This window comes from Chrysochloris asiatica, unplaced genomic scaffold (assembly GCF_000296735.1).
Source record: "Chrysochloris asiatica unplaced genomic scaffold, ChrAsi1.0 scaffold00073, whole genome shotgun sequence".
NCBI lineage: Eukaryota > Metazoa > Chordata > Mammalia > Afrosoricida > Chrysochloridae > Chrysochloris > Chrysochloris asiatica.
The window spans coordinates 3,762,412-3,783,666 of record NW_006408591.1 but is presented as its reverse complement, the minus strand read 5'-3'; the positions used below and the strand labels follow the sequence as shown (position 1 = coordinate 3,783,666).

The 21,255-nt window shown below is 44.5% G+C and overlaps 1 protein-coding gene across 1 annotated transcript in view; it reads left to right on the top strand.

The window, feature by feature from the left end:
* The first annotated feature begins 1,072 nt into the window (after positions 1–1,072).
* CCNJL (cyclin J-like) overlaps positions 1,073–21,255 on the top strand; it is a 76,383-nt gene continuing 56,200 nt past the window's right edge. The window contains exons 1-2 of the mRNA XM_006864924.1: positions 1,073–1,296; positions 1,674–1,788. Coding sequence (XP_006864986.1) covers positions 1,723–1,788 — 66 coding nt within the window. The 5' untranslated portion in view covers positions 1,073–1,296; positions 1,674–1,722. The remainder of the gene's footprint in view (positions 1,297–1,673; positions 1,789–21,255) is intronic.

The following is a 21,255-nucleotide window of genomic DNA, read 5'->3' as shown; positions in this document are numbered from 1 at the left end:
CTATATAGAGTTTCTGAGGAGCAGCTGGTAAGCTTGAACTGCTGACCTTGAAGTTATAATGGCTTTGCAGTTTGCCTCTTAACCCACAGCGCCACACCAGGACTCCTAGAACCTGCATATATGTTAAACTTCTTCCTAGGTATTTTACAGGAGTTCATGGTTATTTTTTCCATTTAACTTGTTCTTCAAATTCAATTGGCGTTTGTCAGAACTAACTTTAAAGTTTATTTTATTTTTCCCCCAGTTGCATCTTTATTTGTAGAAAACCAGTGAGAAACTAAAGGCTTTTTGATAGCAGCAACTTTCTGACTTCATACCTGGCTTGGCGATTAGCCCTCTAACTCGCATTGTCTCATTTGTTATAGTATCTCCAGCATGTTGGTGCAATTTTGGTTCCTATTTTACATATGTAAATATTTGTCCCATTTTCAGCCTCAGGCAGTTTGAGGAACTTGTCACACACAATCAATCGGCCAAGAGGACAGCCCAATGCCAAGTCAAAGAAGTGTCTTTCCAAAAAAACAACCAATTGACTTAAAAAGACATGTTTTTCAAAAAGACTAGTTTTCCACCAATATAAACGTGGACCGGCACACAATAAACGCCAGCTGACTTAATGAGCCTTCCTTGGAATTAGGCACTCACAAATGATCTAAAGTGTTGGGCCCTTCGTGGGGACCGTCCTTTGGAAATCTTCAGCCCAACCGCAGTGAAGGAAAAAAAGGACGAAGAAAAATCAGGTAAGACTCGACCGAAGGTTAGCTAGCTAGAGCGGTGCATGCGGAGACAGAACTTTCAGCAGAGCATCCTGCCGACGCGTTTCACGCGTGGTGCACGCAGGTGGCGCCGCGGCCCTGCGCTCCCTCCCAGGCCGTCAGCACTGCACGCCGGTGCCCAGGAGGCCACCGGGAGTCTCCGGGAAGGTGAGGGGAAGCTTTCCAGCAAGGCGAGGGAGGAGGGCGGGCAGGAAACCGAGCTAGCGCAGGCGAAAGAAAAACTCTAATTCCCAGCCCCCCGCCCCTCGGGGCGCTGGGCGCCGGTAGCGCATGCGCGAGGCTCGGCCCCCAATTCCCCGAGCGAGGGAGGGAGGCCCCCGGCGGCCGGGAGGCTGCTAACGCGGCGGGACCCGAGCGCACGCAGGGGCGCGGCGGCGGCCCGGGCGAGCCAGGCTACGGAGGGCGGCCGAGAGCGTGGAGCGGGGCTGGGGCTTAGCTGCGGGCAGGCACTCAAGGGCACCGCCGGCTCGGTCCTGGAAGGGGCCCGACGCTGCAGCCCCTCAAGCCCGGAGAGGGATGCGTGAGTTTCGCCCCGGCTCGAGGGCAGGATGTGGGAGCAGGACAAAGGCTGGGCGGCGGGGGAGGAGTTGGGGACGACGCGCCGGTCGCCGCCGCCGGAACCCTAGCCTGGGGCCGGCTAGTGGAGTCCGCAACTTTCTGTGCAACTTTGCCAAAAAGGGAAAATAAAAACCTGCAAGTTGTTGCAAAGCTTCAGATAGCTTTAGGTCCAGCAAGCAGAAGGGAGGGAACACTGCAACCGGGACGGGAGGTGACCCACGGCTAGTCCTGCTGAGTGGGGCCGAAGGGGGCGTCCTTCTGGGAGCTCAGATAGGTATGCTGGGGTTGGAACCGGGGAGCACACTCCGGCAACTGAAGTTGCCCGTGTCCACCACGCAGGGTACGCCCTGAGGACAAGATAGCCAAGGATCGCTGCACCGCAGTCGCGATGATGGATGAACCGTGGTGGGAAGGACGCGTCGCCTCGGACGTCCACTGCGCCCTGCGCGAGAAGGTCAGTCCCTCCCTACCCTTGTCATTCACAGGACTGGGTATTTAAAGTTCCTTTCGCTCTCGACTCTCCGTGACCTCATGTCACCGGGCAGGGACCTCGGAACTCCCAGCGTCTTGCTTTCCTTTGCCCTTTGCCCTTTCCTTGAGTGTCTAGCAGAGAACGGGAACGCCACTGACCTGGGGGTGGAGGGAGAGGTAGGAGAGACTGGAGATTGGAGAGTTGTTTTTTTTCTGATTAGGAGCCCAGAGTTCCGAGCAGCCCATCGAAGATAGTCACAGCAACCCTAACGCAGTATTTGCTAAGTAGTGCCCCATGAGATTATTTTAAATGGTACTTAAAATGAGCATTAAAAAAAAATATTATACATTTTTGTTAACGCGCAGATTTATATATGTGTATATACGACGTTCCTCGGGAGAAAGTTGAGATTTTCTGCTCCTGTAAAAATGTACAGCCTCGGAAACCCTATACAGGGTCGCTATGAGGTGGAACCAACTCGTGGCACACAACCACCACCATACATACATATATCAAGTTCTGCATCGGATATAACGTATCGATTTTCCATTTATTGTAATAGTAGAACATTTCCTTTTTAAATAAATTTATGTAAAAGTGGTGATTTGAAGTAACAAAATATTAGATAAATGATAGTACAAGGAAGACGTGGATCTGGCAAAAACAAAAACAAAACATCTCAAAGATAGGACTGAAAGATCGAAATTTAAGAAGCACCGGTATGATTGGAAGAGAAGCTACAAAACTGGGAGGATGAGTGGAGAAAACAAAAACTCCCCTGCCACTTTGTCTCCTGTGGCAGAAGGTGGGGGCAGTTGAAATATGATCCCTGCACCCCTTCCCCCCAAAGAGAGAAGGCTTTGGGAAGGTGGAAAAGTCCAGGTGGATGGGAAGCACAGATCTATGTGTCTTACCTTCTGCCCCTGGGCAGAAAATGGAAGGGGAGGAACAAATGTGAGCTAGAGGAGAGGAAGCTCTTCCTGGTGGAGTACAGGATGATTTCTACTCAGACAGGTCCCATGGCCAACCCGTTTGCACCAGGCGTCTTTGAAGCTCTGTGTAAAAACGTGTAGCCAGCTTCTCAGGGTTTTTTCTTGTTAGCTTTTTGTGGTATAAATTATCACCACACTTAGCTGTGAACTAAAAAGTTGGAGGTTCCAGTCTACCCAGAGGTGCCTCCAAAAAAAGGTCTGGCATTCTACTTTTGAAAACTCAGCCATTGAAACTCCTATGAGACACAATTCTACTCTGACATACACGAAGTTGCCCTGAGTCAGAACTGACTGACTATGACATCTTTTTTTGGTCTTCCAAGCAAATAAAGGCTTTTCTTTTTTGTCTTTTCCTGGACCTACTAGTCAATCTCTCTCTTGCATTTCTTATCCAGGCCATATATTCTCTCTGCTTCCTTTAGCTTTCTCCAAGCAGAATGACTCCCATTTTAGATGTCTAAAGAAGTCCAGGTCTTGGTGGTTAAGTTAGAAAGTAGGCACAGTGGAGTGATCTATGGCCTTGGTCCTGACTGAATGGAATTAGCAAGGGCTGCTGTGAAATTGGGTTTCCTTATTTATCATAGGCTCTGAGTGGTTCTCAGGAAGAATGGCTTTGACCTGATTTGCCCCTTTCTAGCTGAAGAGATTTTTGAGAGCAGTTTCAATCAACCAGTTTGGAAGGCAAGGGAAAATAGATTGCTGGAAAGGGAGCAACCAGAACAGAAATAACAAGAAAGTTGACACATTATGAAAAATGTAACAAATGTCACTGAACAAATTGTGTGGATATTGTTCATTGTGGACCTAATTTGCTGTGCAAATGGTCACTGAACACATAAAATATTTTAATTTAAAAAAATGAGTTTCACACACACACAAATCAACCAGTTTGGTTGTTTGAGATTCCCCCACCTTTTCTACATGTGCAAAGGTGTTCAAACTCCCTTTTAGCCACTCATAGGACCGAGGAAGGTCCATTAATTGTATGACAGGACTTCAAAAAATTTGTGGGAAAATTCCATTATCTTATGATTCCATTTTCCACAAACTTTTTGAAGCCTCCTCATGTTTTGTGCATACCACCATGAGGCTTTGCTGGTTTTGTAATAGAATTCGCACCTCCCATGCAAGAGAGCCAGGTTCGATACCTGGTTCATACGCAGCCACCACCTGTTAGTGGACACATGCATGTTGCTGTGATGTTCACCAGGTTTCAGCAGAGCTTCCAGACTCATAAGAAAGCCTTCTGAAAATCAGCCAGTGAAAACCTTATGGATCATAACAGTCCAATTTGCAACTGTTCATAGGGATGGCATAGGGAGTAGGCAGTGTTGTTACATGTGTGTAGGGCTGCCAGGAGTCAGTGGCAGATTCAGTGCCCGCTAACAACAATAATCTATGCTATCATTTTATATTAATGATGTTTGGTATTAGGTTGATACCTGCCATCTGAAGGAAGTTGGACTTAGGTTAGAAGCAGAAAACTCACTCAAGAGTCCAAAATACCAACTGAGAGGGAAGGAGTCTTCACATCAAGTATTTTTTTGTATATAGGATAAATAGGGATGGGCAGCTTACACGTTGGCTACTTAAATGGAAGGGCTATAAAGGAACAAAGTGACTGGCTTGTAATTTTTCAAGAGGGAGTTTAGTGTAAGAGTGCAGGGGAAGGTAGAATCCCCACTGATTGTTTTCATCTTGTCTAGACGGGTCTGGTGGAAGGAGATGGGGACAGGATTCTTACGATTCAATAGTGAGTCATTGTTATCATGACTAATTGTGACTGTCAAAACTGTAAAGGTAGAAGTTTTGTGACAAAAAGCAGGGAGTAGTTAATCTTACAGTCCAGGAACACAGGATCCTGGGACCATCAAAGGAGAGGAGCACGAGCGGAATGTGGGACCCTATCCAAAGAAAAAGCAATACCAGAGATGGAGGCAGAGAAGAGGACATGGAGAGAGAGAGCAGCTTGAGAACTCTATGCTCATGGAAAGAGAAAGGCTGTGTGCTTGCAGCCAGGAGGCAGGCTTGCAAAATGTTCCTTATGGTTATTTAAATGATTATATATTCCTGAGTGTTTTTGTGTACATCCCAAAAACCAGAGGGAATAGAAGCAAATACTGTTGAATGGTGATGCATGGAAGAGATTATAATAATTGCAATGAAATGATGAGTGTAAAACCACTCAATTCACAATAAAAACTTAAAAAAGAGAGAGAGAGAGAGAGAGACTTGGGAGTCCTAATATGATGCTGTAGGATAAGCACTGGAATGCTAACTGCAAGGTCTATGGTTCAGCCCCACCAGCCACTCCTTGTAAACCCTATCAAGGGTTGCTGTGAGTCAGAACTGATTCATCAGCACACAGCAACAACCTTTGACTTGAAGCTGGTCTTAATAGAACAAATCCCAAGTCCCTTTGTTATACTGCCCTGCCTTCCCAGTATGCTCTTAACCATTTGTCTTTTTTATTTCCTCTCAAAGATGATGATGCTTCTTGAGAAAACTTGGCTTAATAGAGACTTCGCAGAGAAAAGTGAAGACTGGGAGAACCCAGTATCCATTCTAACCTGGTGCTTTTTTATTTACCATCTACTCTAATAATAATTTTCTAACACACTGACAAGTGCGTGTCACACAGTAGACACTGTTGAATGTTTCCAGATGAGTACAAAGCATGTTTGCATATGTGTCATTTTGGAAGGATGGGCAGTTATCCTTATTTGACTGATGAAGGAGGGGAGGCCCTGGGAAGTTGAGATTCAACAGACATCACCAAGGTCCATAGTAAGAGCCCCACTTTTTGAAATTTGAGGTTCTCGTATAGCATCAAACTGGGTTGTGTAAAGAATGATGCCATGCAAATGACTAGTTGTGGTGTTAGGTGCAAGTTAGTAATGGCGGTACAACCTGCAGCAGCTTATTTAACCTCTTGAAACTTGGTCCCCTGTTGTCCATTCTTCTCATATACATGTGGCAGCTAGGTCCTGTCACTTCCCTGCTTAAGGACTTCTAGTGTCTTCTCATTGTTGTTGTTAGGTGCCACTGAGTCGGTACTGACTCTGCAGACCTATGTACAACAGAACGAAATATTGCCCGGTCCTGGGCCAACCTCACAATTGTTGCCACGCTTGAGCCCATTGATGCTGCCACTTTGCAAGTCCATCTCACTGGGGGTTTTCCTCTTTTTCTCTGACCCTCCACCTTACCAAACATGATATCCTTCTCCAGCAACTGGTCCCTGCTGACAGTATGTCCGAAATATGAGAGACGAAATTTGGCCATCCTGGCCTTCAAGGAGCACTCTGGCTTCACTTCTTCCAGCACAGATCTGTTGGTTCTTTTGGTAGCGCATGGCGCTTTTTTTTTTTTTCTTAAACGTTTTATTTTGAATTATGTGATAGTTTACATGGGAGAACATTAGTTTTACATTCATTCTATTGTCTCATTGCCATGGTTACAATCCCCTCCATGCACTCCTTCCACCGTACTCCCCAGGTCTTCAGCACTCCCTCTCTGGATCTAAAGTCTCCAGCTGCTCCATCGCTCCACATCATTATCTCTGCCTCCATTTCAGGCATCACTGCTTCTCTGGGTAGGGTCCCGCTCTCTGTTCTTCTCCCTTGATGGTCCTTGGGTCCTCCGCTCCTAGACTGAAAAGTTAATCACTCCCCTCCTTGCTATAAAACGTCTACCTTTACATTTCCGACCCTCACAATCAGTCCTGATAACGATTATTCACTATTGTATCACAAGAGATCCGTCTGCATTTCATTGCAGCAGTCCGGCCTAGACAGATTGAATACTACTCAGTGGAGATTCTACCTTTTTCCAGGCCCTCTAGATCTGGCTTCCCTCTTGAAAGCTTGTAAGCCAGTCACTTCTTGCCTTTGTAGCCCCCTTCCCCCATTTTGGGTAGCCAATGTCCAAGTTGCCCATCCCTGTCTACTCTGTGTGTGGAGGGGGTGGGAATGATTCTTGCTGTAAGGACTTGTTCCCTCTTTTGAGCTACTGCTTCCGTAGGTGTAGGGCAAGTTCATCAAATTGTATGAGAATTTTTTTTTTTTTTTCTCTTCTTTTTACTTCTGGTTGAGCTCTGATCATCCAGTCACTGAAGCCAGGATAAGTGGGTATTTTCTGCAAGTGTGGGTGTTCTTAGTGCATGGCACGTTTAATATTCTCCTCCAACACCATAACTCAAAAGCATCAATTCTTCTATGTTCTTCTATATCCACTGTCCAGCTTTCGCATGCGTATGAGGTTATTGAAAATACCATGGCTTGGGTCAGGTGCAGCTTAGTCCTCAAGCTGACATCTTTGCTCTTCAACATTTTAAAAAGGTCTTGTGTGGCAGATTTGCCTAATGGAATACGTCCTTTGATTTCTTGACTGCTGCATCTGTGAATGTTGATAGTTGATCTAAGAAGAATGAAGTCCTTGACAACTTCAATATTATCTCTGTTGATAAGAATGTTGTTTATTGGTCCAGTGGTGAGGACTTTTGTTTTCTTTACATTGAGATGCAGTCCATATTGAAAGCTGTGGTCTTTGATCTTCCTCAATGAGTATTTTAAGTTCTCTTCCCATTATGCTTAGAATAAGTTCCTTGTTCTTACCATTACCTGCAGAGCCTGAAACAATCTGACCATTGGCTGCTCTCCAGTCTTGTCTTCTACCTCTACCCCCCCTCATTAATTTACGACATTGGCCTCCTTTATGTTCCTTGAGGACTCCTGGGGTGGTGCTATAGGATAAGTACAGGACTGCTAACTACAAGGTCATTGGTTCAAACCCACCAGCTGCTCCTTGATTTGCTATGAGTAGGAACTGACTTGATGGCACTTAACAATAGCAACATGTTTCTTGAAAATGCAAAGTTCATTTGTGTCTCAGGTCCTTTGCAATGGCTGTTGCCTTCATTTGGAATTTTCTTTTCTTAGTTGCGTTACTGCCCACTCTTATCTAACATTGCCCCTCCACGTCAAATGACCCCATTTTACTTTCATTATAGCACTTACCAGTATCTAGAGTTATTTTTGTTTGTTATATCTTCATACACACTAGATTATGTCTTCCACCAACAGAAACCTGTGTGTGTCTTTTTCAGTGCAGTGACCTCAGTTCCTAGAACAGAGCTCCCAGATATATGGAATGAGGGGAAGAATGAGTACTTATATCATTCTGCTTTTGTTTCTCTTCTGCAGACTGGCACTGTGCTAGGGTATCTTGTGGGAATGTTAGGATTAAATGAGAGAAACACATGGTAGGTATGTTCTTGGATGTATATCCTTTGTGGTTATGATAGCTGTGTGTGCCCCCAATACATGGTGTGTGCTCAACAAGGCTTAGATCTATGACTACCTTTCAGGGTGCTCACAAGCTTGATCAGTTTCCTATTAAGAAAGTCATTACTGTCACCGTTGGGTAATAAGGTAGGTCCAGGAGAGGCCTCAGTTTCCTAAGCTCATGTACCTGCTGAAGACTGGAACTCCGAAGCTAGACCCCCACTATTATAACCTAACCAGCCATCCTGGCTGATGTATTGGGAAATGGAACCTTCCTCAAATCTGAATTGCTCTGGAATGATCTTTCTTTCTCCTCCCTCTCCAGTCTGGCAACTGTTGATATCATGTACTTACCTGCCTCCTTTGATCAAAATCTTTCTTGACCTTTTTGATTCAAGCAGACCTAGAACCCCTTCCCTTTGGCCATGCCTCATCTGACCTTCCTGTTGGAGGCCTGTACACAAAGTTAGGTTTATGTGTGCCCAATACACTCTGCCTCCTGAATCACTTCAGTGAGCAGGAGGAGAGGAACAAGAGGGTCAGGCTATCGGGGACCATGAACATGCTGATGGTGATGGTTTTCTGGTAGCAGGCCTATGTCACCGTTAAGTGTTCAGATGAAAACTGAGAATCACTTTGTTTTTTTCCTTAAAAGATACACCCCCTTGAGTTTCAAATTAATTGTGTCTTAAATCTAATCAACTGACAGGTTTGGCATATTCTGAGTGGAATTAGGGCTTGAGAACCATTTTCCTTTTTCTTCAGGCCTCTTTCTTCTTTGCTATATATCTATCACTGCTGTACCCTCAGCCTTACTTCTCTCTTGGTACTCGGTCACCCTGGCTAGTAACTCTTGGTGTACGTGTCCTACCCACTGGACTGATTGCTCCTTGAGGTATGTCTATATCTCGGCGTTTCCTAGACCAGCATCTGGTGCCCAGAGGAGCCTCAGAGTGTCCATTGCCTTGCTCAGTACAGTAACTAATGGCATGAAAGCACAGAAGGAGGGGACCAGGCTCACATGGACTCTTCTTTTGAGACATGTTAAATGGATGTGTAGAAACAGTCCCAGGGAGCCTTGTTACATTTAGTTTAGGTTGGAATGTTGGCATCTGTCAGAAGATGTCTGCTGGCCTGGCTGTGGCACTCAGTGTGAGTGGCATGGAGTTGGCTCCGGTGCCAGGCACAGGGCCAGGTAGACAGTGTTTCCATATCTTCCTACAGACATTCTCATTCTCCCAGCCGATAATGCTCATGGTGGGTCCGTGTGGTTAGTAACAGAAGCATTGCCCAGAAGAGCACATTTTCTGGCTTGGACCAAACAGCAGCTTAAAAATCTTAGGGAAATCCCAGATAGTTAAGATCTAGACAACCCTGCCCAGACTTCTTGCAAGTGATTCCATTTTTCTTCCTGAATTTTATCTCCTAATGAGCGAAAAATGGGTAGAACTTAGTCTTGTCTCTTTTTGATTTATGTTCATCCTGCAAATAATCTTCACTTGGCAATGAGGTGGGAATAGTTATACTAATAAGCAAAGAAAATGCTTAAGAGCCTTCACTTCTGTGATTTAAGACTTCTTGGGTTTGTGGAAGACTTTCTGAACACACTGGTGTTTGCAGTACTTGGGTGGGAAGGGGAAATCCTGCCCTCCCATAGCCATGTTCACAAGCTCTACTTGACAACTGGTAACTTTATGTTCCTGGGTTAGAGCACTTTGTACCAAAGGCCCCTGCTTCTCTACCAGGTTTCCCTTTTCCTCAGACCAGAATCACATGCGACATTTGACTCTTCTCTTCCCGCCCCAGATTAGAGATCTGTGGAGCAAGCCCCTAATGTGCAGTGAGACTCAACTTCATTGCACATCAGAGGACTTTAGCTATGTGAGACCATGTTTCCTTAACTAGTGAGCTAATAAAGGACATGTTCAGTGAATTGTGGCGGGACTTATACATACATCTTTCAAAACAACAACAACAAATATGTTGCTTAGTGACAGTAATGTTAGTGGCAACCTTTCGTTGAGTGCTTCCTGGTACTGTGTTTTCAGGCACTGGGCCCAGCATGCCTATGTTTTAACTCATTTAATCCTCACACCAGCCTCAGTGCTGGGATTATCTCCAATTTGCAGAAAGGGAAATTACAAGGCCCAGAGGACATGAATGACTGTCGTGTAATCTAACAACTGATCGTATCAGAGCTTGAGTGTCAGTTAAGGCTGTTAGAATCCAAAGTCCATGCAGCTTAACCACTATATTATAGTTACTCCTCTATATTCAGTGGGAAAAAAAACAGAGAATGAAAGTACAAGTCAGGGAAAACTCACGGCTCTGTGCGCTCAGAGACTGCAGGCTTTTTTATTATTTATTTATTATTTTTTTCTTAAATGAAAAATTGTGAATTATGTGACAGTTTACATGGGAGAACATTAGTTTTACATTCATTCTATCGTATATCGTCTCATTGCCATGGTTACAATCCCCTCCATGCAATCCTTCCCCCGTACCCCCCAGGTCTTCAGCACACAGTCGCTCTCCTTCTCTGGTTCTAAAGTCTCCAGCTGCTCCATCGCTCCACATCATCATCTCTGGCTTCATTTCAGGCATCACTGCTTCTCTGGGTAGGGTCCCGCTCTCTGCTCTTCTCCCTTGATGGTCCTAGGGACCTCCGCTCCTAGACTGAAAACTCAAATCACTCCCCTCCTTGCTATAAAACGTCCACCCTTACATTTCCAACCCTCACAATCAGTCCTGATAACAATTATTCACTATTGTATCACAAGACCCCCCCGTCTGCATTTCGTTTCATCAGCCCCGCCTAGTCAGATTGAATACTACTCACTGGAGATTCTACCTTCCTCCAGGCCCTCTGGATCTAGGTTCCCTCTTGAAAGCTTGTAAGCCAGTCACTTCTTGCCTTTGTGGCCCCCCACCCCCCCATTTTGGGTAGCCAATGTCCAAGTTGCCCATCCCTGTCTACTCTATGTGTGGAGGGGGTGTGAATGATTCTTGCTGTAAGGACTTGTTCCCTCTTTTGAGCTATGCAGGCTTTTGTTTTGTAGTTTTTTTGTGCTCTCTAACAGATGGTTGTTAGGTGCTGTCCATGCGCTGTTGACTCATAGTGAACTTGTGACAACGTAAAACTGTCCTACAGGGTTTCTTGACTGCAGTCTTTACGGAAACAGATCTCCAGGTCTTTCTCTTGTGGAGCAGCTGGTTGGGTTCAAACTATCAAACTTTGAGCCAAGTGCTCAGCCATTGCACCATAAAAACTCCAAGAGGTGGTTTTTCCCTAAACTGTTCCGAAAAGCTAGCAGCCCTGACTATGGACCACCCTCTGGGTTGATTGCAAGTCCCAAGACCTCCCTTATTTGGTCCAGGTTGGTGGGCAGACCTGATCCCTCACCTGTGTGAGGTGGGCACATCTCCAGGTCTCCCTCTTTTGCCTAAATTCTAACAACTGGAGTGGTGGTAGACTCTCCTGCCTGCTTCATCCTGAGCCTTAGGTTAACACTGCAGCATTTTCCAGGAGTCCTGGTGTGGCACTGTGGGTTAATGTGCCAGCCTGCAAAGCCATTTGAACTGCAAGGTCGGCAGTTCAGGCTCACCAGCTGCTCCGTAGAAACCCTATACAGTTGCTATGGGTCGGAACTGACTCGACAGCACTTAACAGCAACAAGCACAAGACGCACCCTGAACAACTGATAATAAGTGTTGCAGACACTGTGGATGGGAGGGACATCACTATCCAGCTTGGTTCCAGGATTGTGTCATTCAGGCTTTTCAACCCAAATGGCTGGTTTTGAGAAGTGCTTTCATACAAATAGGGCTGTCTTGAGGTTGTGGTCTTCAAGTGAGAACCTAACAGTTGGTCCTCATGGTACTAAGGCTCATAATCTAGACTGCAAAGATGGTTTGGGTTGTGCCAGAGGGTTTATTCAGAGGGTTGAAGATATATTGGGAAGGACTGAAAACAGCAAATGGTGTTGGAAGACTGGATGAGATGATTTTTCAAGATGGCTGCTAGCTTCGTGTCTGCCCAACACCATTGTAGAAAGTTGGTGACAAAGCTGAAACTGAAATTAAAATCTAAGTCTTGCAGCCTCTTGGGAAGAGGGCATGCAGCCAACGATTCTTTAGTGTGTCAGAGTACCTGACAGAAAGAGGTAATGCTGTGGGTCTTCATTTTTTGTTCTTTTTTTTAAAATATTATTACACACATGTACATGGATAAACACAAAATTTCTTTTGTTTGTTGTTGTTAAGTGCCGCGGAGTTAGTTCTGACCTATAACAACCCTGTACAGGGTTTCCAAGGAGCAGCAGGTGAGCTTGAACCACCGACCTTGCGGTTTAAACTGACTTTACAGTCTAGCATGTTAACTCACAGCGCCACACCAGGACTCCTTCTTTTGTTGTTGTTAGATGCCATTGAGTAGGTACCGACTCATAGCAACCTCATGCACAGCAGAATGAAACACTGCCCGATCCTGGGCCAACCTCACTACTGTTGCCACACTTGAGTCCATCGATGCTGCTACTTGGCCAATTCATGTCATTGGGGGTCTTCCTCTTTTTCTCTGATGCTTCACCTTACCAAACATGATATCTTTCTCCAGAAACTGGCTTGTCCTGACAATATGTCCGAAGTATGAGAGACAAACTTTGACCATCTGGCCTCCAAGGAGCCCTCTGGCTGCACTTTTTCCAACACAGATCTCTTTGTTCTTTTGGCAGCCCATGGCACTTTCAACAATCTCCTCCAGCACCATAGTACACTTGTTGTTGTTGTGAAGTGCCGTGGAGTCAATTCTGACCCATCCGACCCTGTATAGGGTTTCCAAGGAGCAGCTGGTGAGCTTGAACCACCAACCTTCCAGTTCAAAGGGCTTTGCAGTGTGGTGCATTAACCCACAGTGCCACACCAGGACTCCATGTATGTATATATACTCTCTCATAGAACTCCTGATGTGGCGCTGGATCAGCACTGGACTGTGAACCACCAGGTTAATGGTTCAGTCTTACCATCTGCTCCTTGGAAGCACTATACAGGGTCTCTATGAGTTGGAACCTACTCAGCGGCACTGAACAACAACAACATAATCTGTGACGATGCTCAGGAGAATAAATTCCTTAATGGGATTGCTGGTCAAAGGGTAGGATTTTAAGCACTTTGCATATTGTTGTTCAATGCCTTTGAGTCAGTTCCCACCCACAGCGACCCTGTATAGGGTTTCCTAGAAGCAGATGGTGAGCTTGAACCGCCAACTTTGCAACTCAAACAACTTTGCAGTCCAGTGCATTAATCCACAAAGCCACAGTGTATTAATTTCCAGGGTTGCTACAAAAAAAATACTAGAGAGTGGGTAACTTGTAAGAACAGAAATGTAGTGTCTCATAGTTCTGGAAGCTGGGAGATGCCCTCTCAGAATCTCCCTTAACTTCTGGTAGCTCCAGGTGTTCTATGGCTTACAGCTGCAGGTTACACATGAGGATTAGGACTCACTCCATCCCACGATAACCTCATGTTAACCAACTGATACATCTTCTAAGACCCTATTTTCAAACAGGTGTAGGCCTTAGGACTTCAGTATGTCTTTTTTTGGAGGGGGGGGGGGCGCGTAATTCAATCCATAACCACCAGTTAATAAATTCCCCGTATGTGGTACCAGTTTATACTTCACTTCATGGGGTGCTGGAGTACCTGCTAACCCTGGATGTTATTCTTTACAATGACATCGGTGGTACTCCAACAGGTGAAAAATGTCTTGTTTTAATTGTTGTCTTTGTTTAAAATGAAGGGATTCTGGTTGCACAGTAGGTTAAGCACTGAGCTGCTAACCACAAGGTCAGCTGCTCACTAAGACAAAGATGAGGCTGTCTGCTCCTGTAAAGATGCAGTCTCAGAAACCCTAGACAGGGTCAGTATGAGTTGAAATCAACTCAGTGGCAATGGGTATTGGTGGGTGAGTGTTTAGAATGAGTGGGGACCTAGAGGGAAAATCACTAGAGGATAAAAAGGGAGTGATGGTGAACTCTCTGAATGTTTTCCAGGATCTGGGGTTCCATCTGCAGCAGGGTGCCAGTCTGAAACCTGGGGAGTGGGGGAAGTGCTTTTGGTATGACTTTACATCCTGGCTAGAACTTTGATGTTCCCACTCGATCCCTCTTAGTCACTGCAGGGTATTCTGCTTTCAGCTCCTCAAGTAATCAGAACTGAATCCTTAGAAAGTAAGATTTGAATTACGCTGAGGCACACCTGGGTCTCTTGTAAGTCATTGGTGGAGCAGATGGTGTGGAAGCCTGGGTATTCTTGTGATAGGGACATTCACTGTTTATCCCATAGTGGTCATTTAGTGAATTGGGTGGGTGGGTGGGTAGATTGGGGATGACGAGAAAGGGGAGGATTCCGACAGCAGAAGTTCAGAAATTGGATGAATGGGACTATAGCAAGGAAAAGGTGGAAAGAGGCTTATCCACATACTAAAATGCTGCGGAGTCATTAGATGTGACTCCAAAGATAGATAAGGACTTCATGGCAGTGAGTTGTTCAGATCATTGTAAACAATCCAAACGCTTCAGAGGATTTCTGACTCTTGGAGTTGCTTAGTATTTGTTTGCTTTTGTTTTTCTGAACTTTTGATTGCAGACGTTTTAAAAGAGTTGCAAAGTAGAGACAATAGTACAATGACTGCCCTCTTACCTCTCACCCAGCTTTATTACATGTTTCATCTGCCCAAAATATTCACCAATGGATAAGGCTTTTAAAACAAATCAACAAAAAATATAATGACTGTGGTGCTATAGGATGAGCACTGGACTGCTAACAGCAAGGCTGGCAGTTCAAACCTACCAGCTGCTCCTTGGAAACCCTATACAGGGTCGCTATCAGTCAGAACCGACTTGACAGCACATAACAACAACAACAATGCCATTATCATACCTATTAAAATGAGCAATAATTCATTGTGAGGTAAACACCAGTCTGCTAAACACCCTGATGTGTGAGCGCAACAAACCCATCAGCCACCCCTTGGAATCCCTATACAGGGTCACTGAGTCAGAACCGACTCAACAGCACTTAACAACAATGACAACCACCCAGTCTATATTTTGCTTTCCCTAGTTGTGTGAAAAATCATTTTTTTAGTTGATTTGTCCAAATCATGATACAGACAAGGTCAACATATTGGATTTTTAAAAAAATGTCTCTAAAGGTCTTTTATTTTCGAATAGTTCTTCACCTACTCCCCACCTTTATTTTGTTTTATTTTCATATCATTGGTTTGTTGGAGGAACCAGGTCATTTTGTCCTGATTGTTAGCAGCCCGTATTTTTTTGTTTGGCTGATGGCTTTTTCATGGTGTCACCACTGTTGGAGGAGCTCTGGTGGTGCGGAGGTTGAGTGCACAGTTGTTTACTGAAAGGTTGGCAGTGTGAACCCTGAGCTGCTCTTAAGGAAGAGAAGTAGCAATCTACATCCCTAAAGAGTGGTGGTGGTGTGAAGTGCCGTCGAGTCAATTTCAACTCTTAGCTACCCTGTATAGGGTTTCCAAGGGGTGACTGTTGGGTTTGAACCATTAACCTTGTAATGAGCAGTCCAGTACTTATCCTACAGCACCACACCAGGACTCCTCCATGAAGAGTACAGTCTTGGAAGCACTGAGGGACAGCTCCACTCTTGTCTTGAAGGATCCCTATGAGTTGAAATCAACTTGACAGCAATGGGTTTAATTTTCTTGCGAAACCACTAGTAACAGTTGGATGGTATAGGAGCTGATGTGTTAGGCTGCTAACCACAAGGTCAGCAGTTCTAGTTCACCGGCCACTCCATGGGAGAAAGATGAAGCTGTGTGTCCCAGTAAAGAATTACAACCTCAGAAACTCTATACAGGGTTGCTATGATTTGAAACAGACTGGACAGCACATAGCAACATTAACAATTTGCTTTATACATGTCCCTAATATTGTGGGATTGTAATATGCTGTGGTCTACTTGATCTCTAAGGAGCTCTGGTAGTGTAGTGGTAACGAATCAGGCTGCGAACCACAAGGTCAGCAGTTCAAAACTACCAGCTGTTCGTGGAAGAAAGATGAGGCATTCTGCTCTCATAAAGATTTATAGCCTCGGAAACCCTGTACAGGGTCGCTGTGAGTCAAAACCGACTCCATGGCACATAACAACAACAACACTTGATCTCTAGTTTCGAGCTCAAATATGACTTCTTCAGAGAAGTTCAGGCAAATGTGACTCCGAGGCCAGGTCAGGGCTGAACCCTGGCTGCATGCATATTCTCAGTCCAATCTCAAACGTTCCTTCGTATGTTCAAACGTCAGCATGAAGCAGTTTGTAATTACACATCTATTTATGATGTTATTTCATTGAGATCTGCCTTTCTTTCTGGATGATAAACATGAGGGCAGGACTGTCTCCCCAGTTCTGAGCAAGAGGCCCTCATCAATATGTGCTCATCACAGGCCCCTTATCTGAGGTCTGTGCATGACAACCCACAAATTGCCTTCCTGCACCGGGCTGGGGTGGGGGAACAGGGTAGGGAGCACAGCTTCAAACAACTCCATCATGCATATAGAGCATTGACCTCCCAGGGCTTTAGCAATTTGGCCAGGCTCACACTATTCTATGGGAGAATTGGGGCCTTAAAACCTTGCGCTCTGCTTGCAGAATCTTATCTTAGATAAGGCACATGCACACCACCAGTGTAACAGAAAAATCCCTGGAGATATTTGGGCAGTCTTTGGATGTGATGAGAAGGTGGCATTGGTGGTACAACTTAGCTGAATTGAAATCACTTGAGTCTCTCTCCATTTGTGTGAACTTTCTGCTTTGAAATGATTTCACACTTCTTAACATTTTACCATGTTTGCCTTATAATTTTCCTTTTCTATGTTTTGTATACTTTTTTGTTTTCTGAACCAAGTTGCAGACATAATGCCTCATTATACATCAGCATTTCTCATCGTGGAGTCCTGGTGTGTCACTGTAGGATAAGTACTGGACTGCTAACTGCAAGGTTGGTGGTTCAAACCTACCATCCAGTCCTCAGAAACTGTACAGGGTCTGTGTGAGTCAGAACCAACTCAACAGCACTTAATAGCAACAACATTTCCATGGTTACTTTTAAGCTTGAAAATTAAAGAGTTTGGGGGGGAAATTTTTGTCTAGTCAATAAGGGATATCCCAGGTGTCAGGAACCTCCCAAGAGGCATTATCTTGGAAAGAGAGGTTCAAATCAGCATCCTGGTTAGGAAGGAGAAAGCCAGTCATCCCCCGGAAGGCCTTGATGGCGTCGGTCTAAGGAATTCAGAGTTATGGTTTATTTCCTGGGACCCTTTTCTGGGCTTTGTTGGTAAACACTGTGATGTTATCTCTTCATGCCATAGTCATTTAATGATCAGAACAACGTTGAATGTACAAATTAGGACTATAGGAAAGTTGGAAGTCATCAAAATGAAATGGAATTCATGAAGATCAGGATCGGAGGCATTAGTGAGCTGGAATGGACTGGTATTGGCCATTTTGAATCTGACAATCATATGGTTTACTGTGCCAGGAACGTCATTGAAGAGGAACAGCATTGCATTCATCATCAAAAAGATCATTTCGAGATCGATCTTGAAGTACAATGCTGTCTATGATGCTACAACATTGTGATGCTACAACATTGACACACCTACAAGGAAGAACAGTTAATGCCACTATTATTCAAATTTACTCTTTGGGTGTAAAGCCAATGATGATGAGATTGAAGAATTCTGCCAATTTATTCAGTCTAAAATTGATCAAACCTGCAACCAAGATGATAGTTTTTGATGATTGTAATGTAAAAGTTGGAAACAAAGAGTAAGTGTCAGTAGTTGGAAAATATCATCTTGGTGATAGAAATAATGCTGGAGATCACATGATAGAATTTTGCAAGACCAATGACTTACTCATTTTTAGGGGGTGCTGGATAGTGTACTTTATTGATGGTACATGACAAAACTGGGCTTTCTAAGCCCCTCCCCTTCTCCAGGGGGTCTAGATGGAAACTAAGGATGGGAGCTTCTCAGTGTGTAGGGGGATTAGAGTTGGAGTAAGAACTCCCAGCAGCTGAGGACTTCTCTCTTCCTTTAGTACTATTGCTGGGGCTGGTGGTCCAGGAGGCTCTTATTCTTTGGAGGCCATTTGGCTCATAAGATCGACCACCCTGTTGCTATAGCCAGATTCGTTGTCATACCAGCAAATGAGCTTCAAAAAGTGGTCGTTGAGGGCAATGCCAGCCCCAGCATCAAAGGTGGGAGAGTGGGTGTCACTGTTAAAGTCACAGGAGATGATCTGGTCTTCAGTGTAACCCATGATGCCTTTTAGGGGTTCATCTGATGCCTGCCTTATCACCTTCTTGATGTCATCGTATTTGGCAGCTTTCTCCAGGTGGCAGGTCAGGTCCATGACAGACACGTTATGAGAGGGAACATGGAAGTCCATGCCAGTGAGTTTCCCATTCAGTTCAGGGATGACCTTGCCCACAGCCTTGGCAGCACTGGTAGATGCAGGGATGATGTTCTGGGCAGCCCCATGGCCATCGTGCCACAGTTTTCCAGAGTGGCTATCCACAGTCTTCTTGGTGAGAGTGATGGCATGGACAGTGGTCATGAGTCCCTCCACGATGCCAAAATTGTCATGGATGACCTTGGCCGGGGGGGGGGGGGCAAACAGTTGGTGGTACAGGAAGCATTGCTGACAATCTTGAGGGAGTTGTCAATCTTCTCATGGTTCATGCCCATCACAAACATGGGACATCAGCAGAAGGGGCAGAGGTGAGTACCCTTTTGGCACCACCCTTCAAGTGAGCCCCAGCCTTCTCCAAGGTTGTGAAGACACAGGTGGACTCTATAACATATTCAGCACCAGCATCACCCCACTTGATGTTGGTGGGATCTCGTTCCTGGAAGATAGCGATGGGCTTCCCATTGATGACAAGCTTCCCATTCTCAGCCTTGACAGTGCCATTGAACTTGCCATAGGTGGAATCTTACTGGAACGTGTATACCCTTTAGTTGAGGTCAATGTTGATGGCAACAACCTCTTCTATGCCAGAGTTAACAGCAGCCCTGGTGACCAGGCGCCCAATACAGCCAAATCCATTGACTACGACCTTCACCATCCTGTCTCAGGGATGCTGCTGGTATTGCAAGAGAAGCTGAGACTGCCTGTCGAATAGGGAGGAGCAGAGAGCCAAACTACTCATTTTTAAACAGAAAGCCAGGGATACACATGGACTTCACCAGATGCAATCCACAGGACTCAGATTGGAAAAGCTAAAAACCATCAGCTAAAACAAGGCCAGGGGCAGACTGTGGAACAGACCATCACTTGATAACCTGCAAGTTCAGGCTGAAGCTGAAGAAAATTAAAACAAGTCTGTCTACGAGAGCCAAAATATGACCTTGAACACATCCTACCTGAGTTAAAGACCATGTCAGATTTGATGCATTAGATTTGATGCATTAGGCTTTAATGACTGCAAATCAGAAGAATTGTGGGAGATGACATAAAAACATCATAAAAGAGGAAAACAAAATGTCATTAAGAAGACTAGAAAGAAGGAAAAGACCAAAATGGATGTCAGAAGAGACTCTGGAACATTCTTTTGAGCATCGAGAAGCTAAAGCAATTGGATGAAATGAGGAAGTCGAAGAGTCAAACAGAAAATTTCAAAGGGCAGGTTGAGAAGACTAAGTCAAGTGTTATAAAGACATATGCAAAGACCTAGAGTTAGAAAACCAAAAGGGAAGATCATGTTTAGCCTTTCTCAAGCAGAAACAACTGAAGAAAAGTTTCAAGCCTCGACTTGCAATATTGAAAGATTCCAGGGTCAAGATACTGAATGATGCAGAAAGCATCAAAAGAAGATGAAAGGTATACACAGCCTCACTGTATCAGAAATAAATGGTTAATGTTTACCCATTTCAAGAGGTAGCATATGTTCAAGAACCAATTGTACTGAAGAAGTCCAAGCTGCACTGAAGGCACTGGAGAAAAACAAGGCTCCAGGAATTGACAGAATACAAATTGAAATCATTCAACAAACTGGTGTAGCTCTGGAGGCACTCACCGTCTATACCAAGAAATTTGGAAGAGCCCTAACTGGCCAACCAATTGGAAGGTGTTCATATTTGTGCACATTCAAAATAGAGGTGACATACATGGAATGGGGAAATAATCAAACAATATTATTAATATTATATGGAAGTAGATTTTTTGCTTAAGATTCAAAAACAGTTACGACACTCATGGATAAAGAACCCGCCAGAAATTCAAGTGGGATTCAGAAGAGGACATGGAATGAGAGCTATCACTGCTGACGTCAGACAGATCTTGGCTGAAAATAGAGAATACCGGAAAGATCTTTACTTGTGCTTTATTGAATATGCAAAGACTTTCGATTGTGTGGATCCTGACAAACTATGGATAACATTGGGGAAATGGGTGTTCCCGAACACTTAATTGTGCTCAGGAGTGACCTGTACAGAGGCAATCATTAGAACAAAACAAGACGATACTGAATGGTTTAAAATCAAGAAAAAGGTATGCACCAGGGTTATATCCTTTCACCATACTTACTTTACCTTCATGCTGAGTTTATAATCCAAGAAGCTGACTCTATGAAGAAGAATGTGACATCAGGATTGGAGGAATACTCATTAACAACCTACAATTTTCAGATGATACCACCTTGCTTGCTGAAAGCAAAGAGGACTTAATATACTTACTGATGAAAATCAAAGGCTACGGCCTTCTGTATGGGTTATACCTCAATGTAAAGAAAACAAAAATCTCACAATTGGACCAACAAACACCATTATGAAAAATGGAGAAAAGATTCAAGTTGTCAAGACTTCGTTTTGCTTGGATCTACAATCAACATTCATGGAAGCAGCAGTCAGGAAATCAAACGACACATTGCATTAGGCATATCTGCTGTAGAAGACCTCTTTAAAGAGGTTAAGAGCAGAGGTAACAGTTTGAGAACTAAGGTGCACCTGACCCAAGCCATGCTATTTTTAGTCACTTAATATGCATGTGAAAATTGGACTTCGAATAATAAGGAAGAATTGATGCATTTGAATTATGGCATTGTAGAATATTGAAAGTACCATGGACTGTTAGAGGAA